The sequence below is a fragment of the Loxodonta africana genome, chromosome 4, assembly GCF_030014295.1.
Source record: "Loxodonta africana isolate mLoxAfr1 chromosome 4, mLoxAfr1.hap2, whole genome shotgun sequence".
NCBI lineage: Eukaryota > Metazoa > Chordata > Mammalia > Proboscidea > Elephantidae > Loxodonta > Loxodonta africana.
The window spans coordinates 138645278-138657698 of NC_087345.1; the positions used below are offsets into that span (position 1 = coordinate 138645278).

A 12421-nucleotide genomic window follows, 5' to 3' on the forward strand; every position below is an offset into this window, starting at 1 on the left:
CAAAGCCCTGACTGATCAAGCCCCTGCCCACCTCCTAGCTTCACAGCCCACTGTCCTCCATTCTTTCTCTCACTCTCTGCATTGCAGCTTCGTTGTTGCACTCTAGGTCCCTGAAAGTTCTTTCCTACCACAGGGCCTTTGCATATGCTTTTCTCTCTGCCTGAAAGCTCTTCCTCAACATCCCATGCCCCTTCCCTTGGCCAATTCCTAGTCATCTTTCAGGTCTCGGTTCAAATGAGGCCTTTCTGGGCACACAGATAGAAAATACATCCCCTCTGTCTTCTCATGGAACTTTGTTCTTTCTCTATACAGGACTTGTCACAATTATAATGAAATCATTTTGACTCTGCATTTAATGTCTTTTTTCCACCAGGACAGGGACTGTATGTGTATTGCTTGCCACTTATACCAAGGCCCTAGCACAGTGCCTTGCACATAGGAGGCCCTCAATGCATGTTTATAGAAAGAAAGCCAGCTAGCCGCTACCAGGGGTCAGCAAAGGCACAAGAAATGGAAGGTGGGAAGTCAGGGACACGGTGCCCCACGCTGTGGCTCCATGCCCCAGGCCACCTATGAACCCGCAGGGAACCAGACAGCCTGTGTCTGATTGCAGGCAGCCAGGCAGCTTCTCACATACACACAGATAATTGTGCCTCTGTGACTGTGTCCGACTGCCCCTGGGGCCCTCACAGGCCCCCATCAGGCATCTGAGCAACATAGCAGCTCCCAGAGGGAGGGTCATTAACACCAGCCCAAGAGCAGCAGGAGCAGCAGAGTGCGAGTGCGGGCTTGCCTGGCCCAGCCAGCAAGAAATGTATGCGATACTCCCCACAGGGCCGGTGCTCTCTTGAGCTTCAGCTTCCTCATATGTAATAAAAATAATGGGGTAGGGGTTAATATCGAACATAATTGAGAAGATTAAGCAACTGTACACTTAGCAAAGCACTAAGAGCAAAAGTCAGTAAAAGAGCTCAGAGGGAGCTGCTCCCCACAGGGGTGAGCACCCCTCCCACGCCACCCCCACACACAGAGTTGAAGTGGGGAGGGTAGGTTTGGGAGAGGGCTTAGCTGGGGGATGAGACTCCCACAAGAATAAGAATCGGAAAACCCACTCTTCCTAGGTGTGGGAGGGTGGGGTGAGCCTCTTTGGTCTTAGTTTCGCCTGTTGTAAAATGGGAAGATTATGTACCAGAAAAAAAACCACTGGGAAATGTGTGATGTTTTTCACCTTAGAGATGATTAGAAGAGGAGAGGTGTCAGATAGGGATGCCAGAGTTGGCCAGGATGGTTGTTGGCTGTTCTGGGTCAAGGCAGGAGATGGGTTTTGTAAAATGTCAATCATCTGCTCCCCATACGGATTCCAGCGTGGCAAAGAGGAGCAGGAGGGTGAGGTTTTAAATGCTTGTGAAAACCAAAAAAACCAAAGCTGTTGGCATTGAGTTGATTCTGACTCATGGTGACCCAATGTGTTAGAAAGTAGAACTGAGCTCCGTAGAGTTTCCTTGGCTGTCGTTACAGAAGGAGGTTGCCAGGCCTTTCTTTTGCAGCATCAGTGCTTTGGTTTGAACTGCCAACTTTTCAGTTAGTAGCTGAGAGCAACTGTTTGTGCCACCTAGGGATCTTTAAGTGCTGGCAGATACGGTAAAGTAAGAGAAGCAATAGGAAAGGAGGTGAGAGGGGAGAGATGGGGAAGCTAGGAAAGGTGTAGGGCAAGCTTATACTGAAAGTGCAGGCTAAAGCGTATGCTTTGAGGGTAAAAAAAGAATCATGGTGATTCCAGGATCACCTTGGTCCTTGGAGTGGGGGGATGGTGACAGAGCTTGAAGGGATAGAGACCCCTGAGGCAGGGGCTGGGAGCAGGCTTGCTGGTATACAGTGTGGCCTGGTCCCAGCTGCCTTCCCCAGGAGGACACTGTTACTGCAAAACACGGATTTGAGCCGCCTGCCACAAAGCCAGTACTGAGACGGGTGAGGTAAGCAGCGAGAGGGCTTTATTGTATACCGGTATGCAAGAGACAGGGGAATGGGCTCCTCCAAAGTCTGTCTGTCTGCTGGAGACCGACCGGAGGGTTTTATAGGGTTAGGGCTTAGGCTTGAAGAATCTGGAGAATGGCAGTTCCCCTCTAGGGGAGAGGGGGGAGTATGTTGGCCAGATTTCAGATACGTTGCCCTTCTGTGGGTATTCTTTAGAGGTCCTCTGATGCCATCCTGGTTTCAGTCACAAGATGGGCCCCCATCAGCTGGTTGTCTCCTCCCAGATTTTATTGATCGTTGTTCTGCTTGTTCAAGAGGAACATAGGTTAATTATAAAACTTTATAGAATCCTGGAGAATGGGAGAGGGAAGGGAAGAAACAAACCCCAAATCACAAAATCACAGGGGTATGCAAAGCTAACTGTGCAGGCCATGTAGAAACAATGTTACAATACCCAGGACATTAGGTCCCTACAATCTCTTTCTCATCTCTGCCCCTTTCAACACAGGCCCTACAGGAAGGAAATAATCGTCTGCTAGGGTGGGTGGGTGGGTGGGTGGAGACAGACCTCCAGTCACCATGAAGGGTGTTCCAAAGCCAGGTGGAAGTGCTGTTGCTGTCCTCTGCCTTTAGGGGCAACTGCAGTGCCCTTAGCGATGGAGTGTGGCTGTCTGCAGCGATGTCAGCGTGGGGGAGACTTCAGGGGCCACCTGATCCAACCCTCCTGGAGAGAGGTGTTGACATGTCTCCTAGAGCAGAGCAGTGCCTTTTTACCACCCAGCACGCTTCTTTCCTTCCATCTGGGGGTTTGCAGCCAGAAAATGTTGAGATTTTCTTCCCCCCAGGATCTGAGAAACCCAAACCACCACCTCCCCACCAAATGCTGGTGCCCCGGGGTAGTAGCTGCAGGAAGGAAGGCAGGAAGTGTGTGTGTGTGTGTGTGTGTGTGTGTGTGTGTGTGTGTGTCCCTTCAGCCCTCCCTTCCTCTCACCCCCACTGCAGCCCCTGATACCCAGGTGGAGACACACATGTCCCCATGGGCTCTTGCCCTGGTGACCCTTGTGTTACTGGACTCGTGTTTTAAAAGTCCCCACATGGGCCATAACCCCTGCTATCCTTGCACTCAAATCAGCCATTGGCTTTCAAATTTTAAGAATCAACTAGAGAGCTTGTTAAGAATGCTGATTGCCAGGCTTCACCTCCAAATATTCTAATTTGGTGGATCTGGGGTGAGGCCCAAGGATGTGCATTTTAGCAAACCCTCCTTGGGACTCTGCTGTGGGGTCCTGAGGACACATGCTGGAAGATGTTTGTTTGACGTGGAGACTCTTAGCTCCATGGCCCGGAAGTCCTGCCCCTGGAGTCCTTCACTCCACTCTGTGGGTTGTGATTTATTTATTCAGTGCTTCTTTTCCATGGGCTGGTGGTTTCACCTGACTGCGTCTCCCATCCCAGTCCTTGGCTCTCAGGCTCCCAGCTCATTACTGGAGCTCTTAGCCGCAGCCTTGCGTGAGCGAGCAAGCCAGTGAGAGGGCTGCGTGTCACCTGAGCAAAGAGCTGGAAACTAGGCCATCGTGCTTGGCTGAGCAGATCCCACCCTCTTCCAGCTGCTCCCGCCACCTCCTTCTGCTGCCTCCCCCAAGTGCCCCAGGCCTCCCAGAACTCCTCCCCATCACTGTGGGGTGAGGTCTGATCCAGAGCACTGGGCAGAGGGCACACAGAGAGAGGCTCTGGGAGGGACATCACTGAGGGAAGCAGGGTGCCAGGACCTCAGGCGCAGGGGTCCATGGGGAGAAGGTGAGGAGGGTCTAGGGGGTGGAGTAGACAGACTTATCGGGGAACATTCTGGGAAGCACCTGAAGGCCAGACCAAAGGGACCAAGGGCCATTCTGGGATTGCATAAGGGGGCCCACTACTCTCCTTGACCTCGCAAGAGTCGGGGGCTCCTGAGGTGCATTGTGGTGGTGCTCCATGCCCAGGCCACCCCAGCCCACCAATCTCAGTCCGTGCTGTTTTTCCCCTTTTTTCTTCCCGCATCAGTTCCCCATCTTGTTTCTCTGGTTCTCTGTCATCTCTCTCATTATCTCTCCGTCTTTCCCTCTTTCTCCCTTTGTCTCTGTTTCTCTCGTGTTCTCTGTCCTTCTTCCTGTATCTCTTTCTCTCCCTTTTTGTTGGTCTCTCTGTTACTCTCTCCCCACTCTCTTTATTTGCCTCTTTTTCACCTTCTGTTTCTCTGTCTCTCATCCCTTCTCTCTCCCCTTCTTTGTCTCTTTATCTTCTTGTTCTCTCTGTCCCTCTCATTTGACTCTGTATCTCTCACTATGTCTGCCTCACTCTGTCTGTCTCCCTGGCTCATTAACAACCTGTGATGACACAAACTTCCTTGCTGAAAGTGAAGAAGACTAGAAGCACATACTGATGAAGATCGAAGTGCTTCAGTATGGATTACACCTCAACATAAGGGAAACAAAAATCCTCACAATTGAACCAAGAAGCAACATCATGACAAACAGAGAAAAAATTGAAGTTGTCAAGGATCTCATTTTACTTGGATCCACAATCAATGATCATGGAAGCAATAGCCAAGAAGTCAAATCAAATGTTGCACTGGGCAAATCTGCAGCAAAAGACTTCTTTAAAGTGTTTAAAAGCAAAGATATCACTTTGAGGACTAAGGTGCACCTGACCTGAGCCATGGTATTTTCAGTCACCTCGTATGCATACGACAATGAATAAGGAAGATGCCTTCAAATTATGGTATTGGCGAAGGATATTGAATATACCATGGACTGCCCAAAGAACAAACAAATCTGCCCTGGAAGAAGTACAGCCAGAATGCTCCTTAAAAGTGAGGATGGCGAGACTTCATCTCAGGGACTTTGGACATGTTATCAGGAGGGACCAGTCCCTGCAGAAGGACACCATGCTTGGTAAAGTAGAGGGTGAGCGAAAAAGAAGACCCCCAGTGAGATAGACTGACACAGTGGCTGCAACAGTGGGCCCAAACTAGCAACAATTGTAAGGATGGTGCAGGACCAGGCAGCGTTTCGTCCTTTGTACATAGGGTCACTATGAGTCAGCACTAACTTGATGACAACAAACTATAATCTCTCACTATCTCTGTCTCTGTGTCTCCCTGGCTCTAGCTCTTGCTATCCCTGTTTCATGACCGCACTGATCCACTTTCTCCAGGTTTTCCTCTGTCCGTCCCCACTGGACACAGCTCTCTTGGTCACCAGCCCCTGGACAGTATGGCTCAGTCATCCTTGATTCATACCTTCTGATGGGCTGGCTATAGGGGTGCACAGATGTGGACTCCATAATGCTGCCCTTGGACCTCACATTCCAGCTGGGGAGGGTACAGGGTGGAGGTGACAAGGGCTGCTAAGACCCAGAGGGAGAAGCTAGAGCACCTCTTGCCCTGCTGGACCAGGAGGCCTGTACTACCCTGTCTCGGATGCCTAGACGTTGACATCATCAGTTCTCGTGCTTGGGCAAAATTCTTGCCTGTGGCTACCTCCTAGCCCCGCCCTGTCATCTACTCACCATCCCAGGCAGAGAAGCCTGAGAGCAGGCTGGGTTTGACCAAATCAAAGAGTAGCTCCCAGCTTAAAGATGGCCATCTGCCGTGCCCCTCTGCTGCCCCTCTACAGGAGTCTGCAGTGATGCTGTCTTCTTGTTCCCTCCTGAAAGGAGTGGAGGAGGCAGAGTCCTCTGACCACAGGCCCCAGACCACCCCCACATGGAGTCTTCCGTTGCTTTCTTATAAAGACTGACCCCAGAACCACGGTTAACTAGGGATCTCTGAATCTTCTAGGGCAACGGGCCCAACACAGGGACTGGGGGGTCAGGGGGAGGCAGGGGGTGGTTCCTGCTCAGAGCTCGTCCCACCATGCTTGCAGCCCCTCACTCAGAAAGCACTTTTCAAGCCCCCTCAGTGTGCTGGGCACTGAGCTAAATGCTGGGATTGCAGACGTGAGCGTGACCCAGCTCTTGCCCTCAACGCAGGGTAGGGGAGGCAGGCAGGGATGGGCGACTACCCCTCAGATTTGTAATGCTGTGGCAGAGTCAGTTCAGGGGACTGGGGGAGCTAAATGGGGCTGCCCACCCCCCAGTGGACAGCGTGGGCCTGGCTATAAGATAACTGGGAGTGAGAAGATGGCAAGAGAGCATGGGTGTGGAAGGGGAGAAGCCATCTCCTAGGGCGTGTGGGCACCTGTAAGCCTTGTCCAGTGGGTCTAGTGATCAGCTTCTACTGAAGGAAAAACAATTCTCAGGGGACACTCAGTCTGCTGCTTTGCCAGGCCCAGATTCCTGCCTCACTGCTCACATCCCTGGGCCCAGAGCACCCCAAAGGAGGGTAAGGCAGGAAGAGGTGGTGGGGCTGGAAGGGTCCTAGCCTCAGATCCTGTGGAAGGAAGGAAGGGAGTCTCTGGGAGCTGGTCAGCTCAGAGGAATGAGAACTGCCTAGCTGGGGCAAATTTGGTACCTGTCCCCTTCCTTTTCCTCCTCCCACAGCCCCTCAGGGGCTGGAGGTGGCATTTCAGAGGTGCAAGGACCCTTGGGGAACAGAGAATCTGACCTCCTCCCTTTCAGAAGAGGAAACTGAGGCTCCTAAAACTGTCTGCAAGCCAAGGTCACAGAGAGTGTTCAGGCCAGGACCAGAATCTGGGTCTCCCAATTCTCAGCCCTGATTGTCACACTGCCTCTCCCACATTAAGCCAAATTTGTCATTTACTCTGCAGAGGCCTCCTTCTTCCCCCAGGCTTCCCTGAGAGCTGGGGGCTGGTTCAGGAGGCTGCTGGGTGAATAAAGGACTTAGGATGGTCTTTGCTCCTTTATCATTTTGCCTAAGGTGCAACGGGGTGGTGGTGGGGGGCGGGGGGAGGGTTGCAGGAGGAGATTTCACCTAGAAACCCAAATAGAAAGTTGAAAGTTAAACTAGGGAGAAATACAGGCCCCTTCTGTCTTTGAAAGAACAGAAGAGTAAACTGTACTTACTCAATTTGTATACCTTTGACTCTGAGGTTCAGCAGAAAGGACTTGGGATCTGAGCCAGAAGATCTGCTTTCAGCCTCCTCTAGTTCTGTGATCTTGGGCACTCAGCTAACCTCTCTGGGCCTCTGTATTTTAGCTGTGACATGGAGACACTAGTTGAGCTGCCTGCCTCACAGGGTTATTGTATTAGGTGAGAGAAGTATCTGAAAACTTTCTCTTAGGTTACTAAAGTGAGACCCCTGGGGGAGGGGGTGAGGCCTAGGAGGCTGGAGTAAGACTGTCCCCTCCTGCTGGTTACAGGGCCCAAGTCCCTCCACCCACCACCACCACCAGCAGGGGGTGTTCCAGCCATCAGGAGCTTGCACCTTACTTTCCAGCCCTAGTGGGTGTAGGAAAAGTTTAGGTGGGTGACTTCTCACGATCCCTCCTCCCGCCTGCCCTCAGCTGCGTGGTGGACGAGATGGACTTCTCCAGTATGGAGCTGGATGAGGCCTTGCGGAAGTTCCAGGCTCACATCCGCGTGCAGGGGGAAGCCCAGAAGGTGGAGCGGCTGATCGAGGCCTTCAGGTAGGGTTCCCCTCCAGCTCCACGCCCCTCACAGACCCCCAACTCATGCCTGGAGCATGGTAGGGTGTGATGGGGCAAGCAGAGCTGCTGTGAGCCGGGGGGATGGGAGATACTGGAGGGTCAGTCGGGGGTGGAGGTGGGAGAGCCCCTTCTGGTGTAGGTGGCAGGGGTGGGCTGATTACAAAGGAGGGAAAGAAAGAAAAAGGACGGAAGCCCTGAGCTCTCTGAGCTGGAAGCAACACCAGCTGGGGCCCCCCAGGCTAGACTGTGCCTCACCCATCCTTGCCACCAAGCAAACCTGCATTGAGCATCTTCTCTGTGCAGGACTGGTGCCCTGGGCGGATTTATGGGTGTGTGAAACCAGCCTTGTCCTCTCATTGGAGGAGCTGACCAGGGTACAGACCAGACAGTAATGAACAGATTGGGACAGCGGCCTTCCTGGGACAGCCCCCTGTTGCTAGAGCTTGTGGGAAGGGCAAAGGGAGGGCGTCTCAGTGTCCCGCTCCGTGTCTCCCCCAATACAGCCAACGCTACTGCATGTGCAACCCTGAGATGGTGCAGCAGTTCCACAACCCTGACACCATCTTCATCCTCGCCTTTGCCATCATCCTTCTCAACACCGATATGTACAGCCCCAACATTAAGCCTGACCGGAAGATGATGCTGGAGGACTTCATCCGAAACCTGCGAGGTGAGGAGGTGGAGATGGGGTGGGAAGGGTGAGGCCATTGCTCAGGCTACGTTCCATTCAGTGTTAATCCCAAAGGAGACAGTGGGTTTGAGCCCTGATGGTAGACTGTCACCTCAGTGGCCAAGGGCACTGCATGCTGATCTCTGGGTCTGGTCACACAGGCAGGCTGGGAAAGCCACTTTCATGCCAGCTACCTGGGGAGTTTCTAGGAGCCACTGCCACTGCCCCATCCAAAACAGCGGGAGCCCTTCCTTGAGCAATGCCCCCTTGCCTTCCATGGAATATTGACCTCTAGGCCCTTGGCACCATAGTTGGTGCCTAGGTAGTACCAGCCCTTCCCACTCCATGAGTTATGAGAGAAGAGCCAGGAACAGGACTTTCAGGTCCTGAGTCTATTTAAGTCAGCCTTAGAGATAACTTGGCATCATCCGCCCTTGCATCTATCAGCCAAGTCTTTTTTATATTCCATATAGTGCACTGAATGAGACCTGGAGGTGCAATGGTTCAGAATTCATTTGCTGACTGAAACATCGGCAGTTTGAACCCACCACCCATTCTGCAAAAGAGAGATATGGCATTCTGCTTCCATAAAGATTACAGTTTTGGAAACCCTGTGGGTCAGTTCTACTCTGTCCTATACGGTCACTATAAGTTAGAATCAACTTGATGGCAATGGGTTTGGTTTGGTATAGTGCACCATCTGATAGGGAGCAAAACATCTTTTGTGTTAGATCAGTGTTTACATTACCAAGACTAGGTAAACAGTCCAAAGCAGGGTCTTAAAGTATATAATGATTACAATTTCTTTTTCCATTTGCTTAGCTCTTTATGAGCCTGCCACTAACTCATCCCTGAACTTTCTACCCTACGTGTCCCTCTCAATACATGTAAACCCAGAAGGTATTCTGAGTTTCAGCTTCTTGGAGCTGTCTCTCCTGGAACCCCCAGTTCTGCTCCAATCTGGACAGATAGCTAGGCCAGCAGCACAGCTGTCACCATGGGATCTCCCTCCACATCGTCCTGGAATCTCCTTCAGCTTGCTTCTGCATTGGATTCCTGTTTCCTGGACTTCATAGTTTTCTCATTTTTAGTTTACTCCCAAAGAAGAGGTACATTGGAGGCAAACTTCTTGAGAACTTGCATGTCCAAATATATGTTTTTCTATCTTCACACTTGATTGAGAGTTTGGCTGGGAATAGAATTCCAGATTGGAAACATTTCCACTTGGAATTTTGAAGGCGTTACTCCATTGTCTTCTAGTTGACAGTGCTGCTCTGCCATTTCAATTCCTGACTTTTTGTGCATTATGGTTTGCTTTTGTTTTTCTGTCTGAAAAATTTTAGGTTCTTCTGTTTGTCCTTTGTGTCCTGAAATTTAATGATGCTGTGTCTTGTGATAGGTCTTTTTTCATCCATTATGCTGGGTGCTGGGTCAGTCTAGAAACTTATGTCCTTCACTTGTGGGAAGTTCTCCTGAGTATTGCATTTGAAAGTTTTTACCCTCCATTTTCTCTGTACTCACTTTCTGGAACTCCTATTATTCAGATGTTGGATCTCTTAGTTTGTCTTTTAATTTTCATGGATTCTTTACATGCCATCTTTGTCTTCTTGTTTGGTTTTCTGGAAGATATTCCTCAACTTTATCTCTCAAGCATTCTTCGAAGTTTTTTATTTCAACTGCCGTGTTTTTCATTTTCAAGAGCTCTTTTTATACTCTGAATGTTCCTCTCCTATAGCACCTATTCTTGTTTCAGGAAACCCTGGTGGCATAGTGGTTAAGAGCTATGGCTGCTAACCAAAAGACTGGCAGTTCGAATCCAGCAGGTGCTCCTTGGAAACTCTATGGGGCAGTTCTACTCTGTCTTGTAGGGTTGCTAGGAGTTGGAATTGACTCAACGGCAACAGATTTTGTTTTGTTTTGGTATTCTTGTTTCATAGATGCAATATCTTCTCGTACCTATCTGAAGATATTAATGATATGTTTTTATTTGTGTGGTTGGTTCATTTTCCTTCTCCCTGCTTGCCTCTATTTCTTCTGAGCTCCTTTTTCTGTTTTGCCCTGTATTTCTTTCTCTTTCATGTTATAGCCTTTATATATAGTTGGTGAAACTTTGTTGTCCATTCATAGTTAAGGATGAGCCACTAAAAAGCTGACCTGAAACCCTGTGTACATGGATGGGATGTTAGTAGGGTGGTTTAGGTGAGCTGTTTTATTGGGGAACCCCTACTACAGTATCTTTAGATAGTTTTCTTGTACTGGTTGATTCCCCAGAAAATACATGTCCAGTCTGTTGCCCAAAGGGTATGAGTCTGGCTGCCAGTGTTCTGAGATCTTTGTGGGAAATGGGGTTGAGGGGTCTCTTAGTATTTAGACATCAACTTTATTCCCCATGGACCCCCACCCTTGGCTGTGCTTGAGTCCCCAGCCCAGAATTCTTGGTCCACGCCTTCCAGAGGATTATCACTTAGTCTTCTGTGGGAGTGGCGGAGGGGCTAGCAAAGTCTACATGCTTAAAAAACTTACTTTCAACCTATTTTCCTTTCTAGTCCACCTTTATCTCAACTTCCAGGGGTTTCTATTGCCACCAATTCTAGAACCCTTTGGTGGTTCTGTGGTGTATTGGGTGGCTTCTGACCTGTCTATTGGCTTAGGTTTCAGCTTTCTTAGGTTTTATAATTCATCCACTCATCCATTCACTTTCTAGGTCCTGTGGTGTCATTGCCTCTTCCTCTGTTCTCTTCATCTTTGTGGGTTTATGCCTTTAAGAAAAAATCTCTTTTTACTAGAGTATTCAGTGGGAGCAGAGGTGTTCAAGTTGCCATATTTAATTAGAAGCTTCTGTGTGTTCAGCCTTTATCCCTGTTCTTTCCTGCCCTCAGCTGGATTTCTTGCAGGCCCCCAAGGATACTTTGCATGGGTCATTTGTCCAATTTAAAAAAATAAGATGAAGAAGAAGCAGTGACAAGACAGGGAGTTGCTCATAGAAGGTGTAATGTCCTCTCAGTAGTTGGGAAAACTCCTTTGAGGACACTTTCCAAAGTTGTTCCATTTTTAATTTTTTGCTCTTATAAGAGAAGCATATATTTATTAAAGAAAGATTTGAAAAAGTAAAATAAGATTTTTTTAATTGCCTCTATTCTAGCTCCAAAAGAAACTATTTTCATGTTGATATATTTTCTGCTAGTATTTTTGTTGTTGTTGCCAGAGTTTTATCATTACTTCGAAGGAGGAGATGGGATGGAGGGTCTCATTCCTCGTATTATCACAGGGGTGTGCTCTGCTCCTCTTCACTCAATGTCTAATTCCTCACATGTGGTCAGGGGAGAATCCTGTCACCCATTCAACAACCAAACACTGAATGCTATGCTCCCTCTGGAGGTGGGGTGAGGGCCCAGGACGGGAAGATCCAAAAGAAAACAAGACAAAACCCCTGGTTTCAAGTTGCTTACATGGAGGTTGGTTTAAGACAAATACCCAGAAGACATTCCAGGGAGACAGAACTGCAGAAGCAAAGGCACTTAGCAGGAATATGGAGGAGGGAAAGAGGAAACCATCCTGGGAAGCGAGAGAGAGGGTTCTATGTGTGGAACAGCAGAAGGTGAGGCTGGAGATGTGTGTGAGGAATGTGTTATAGTGGTTTTGCTGCTAAGCTAAGGAATTTGTTCTTAATTGTCCTTCAGTGGCAGAAGTCATTGAAAGCTTTGGAACGGGATTGTAGCAAAGTCGAGGCCACCGTTTAGGAGCATCAGTGTGGTATTGGGGTTTCCTTTCTCTGGCTTCCATCCTCCCAATCTCCCCTCCATGTTGGTAGGTGTGGATGATGGCGCTGACATCCCCAGGGAGCTGGTGGTGGGCATCTATGAAAGGATACAGCAGAAGGAGCTCAAGTCCAATGAGGACCACGTCACGTATGTCACCAAGGTGGAGAAGTCCATCGTGGGCATGAAGACAGTAAGTGTCCCCTGCAGAGCAGCACACACCACGTGGGGGGTCAGCTTCCTCTCCCATGACTGCCAAGCCACCCATCTCCCATTTCCTTTTGTTTCTTTCTCCCTAGCATCTCCTCCTTCCCTTTCAAAAACACCATCATTTTGTTCATTCTCTTTAAAAAGTTACTGAAAAAATAGTTATTGAGTGCTTACTATGTGCCATGCGCTGCATGCCCTTTTTTTCTTGCCTAATTTCCTCATT

At 49.4% G+C, this 12421-nt stretch overlaps 1 protein-coding gene across 15 annotated transcripts in view; it reads left to right on the top strand.

The window, feature by feature from the left end:
- Positions 1-12421, top strand: part of IQSEC3 (IQ motif and Sec7 domain ArfGEF 3) — a 124690-nt gene that overhangs the window by 90390 nt on the left and 21879 nt on the right. For all 15 annotated transcript variants that reach the window (XR_010321935.1, XR_010321934.1, XM_023549006.2 and 12 more), the window contains 3 exons: positions 7417-7539; positions 8064-8230; positions 12042-12181. Coding sequence is in view for 13 of the 15 variants with exons in the window: in XM_023549006.2 (XP_023404774.2) it covers positions 7417-7539; positions 8064-8230; positions 12042-12181 (430 nt within the window). In the remaining 2 variants the exon portion in view is untranslated. The remainder of the gene's footprint in view (positions 1-7416; positions 7540-8063; positions 8231-12041; positions 12182-12421) is intronic.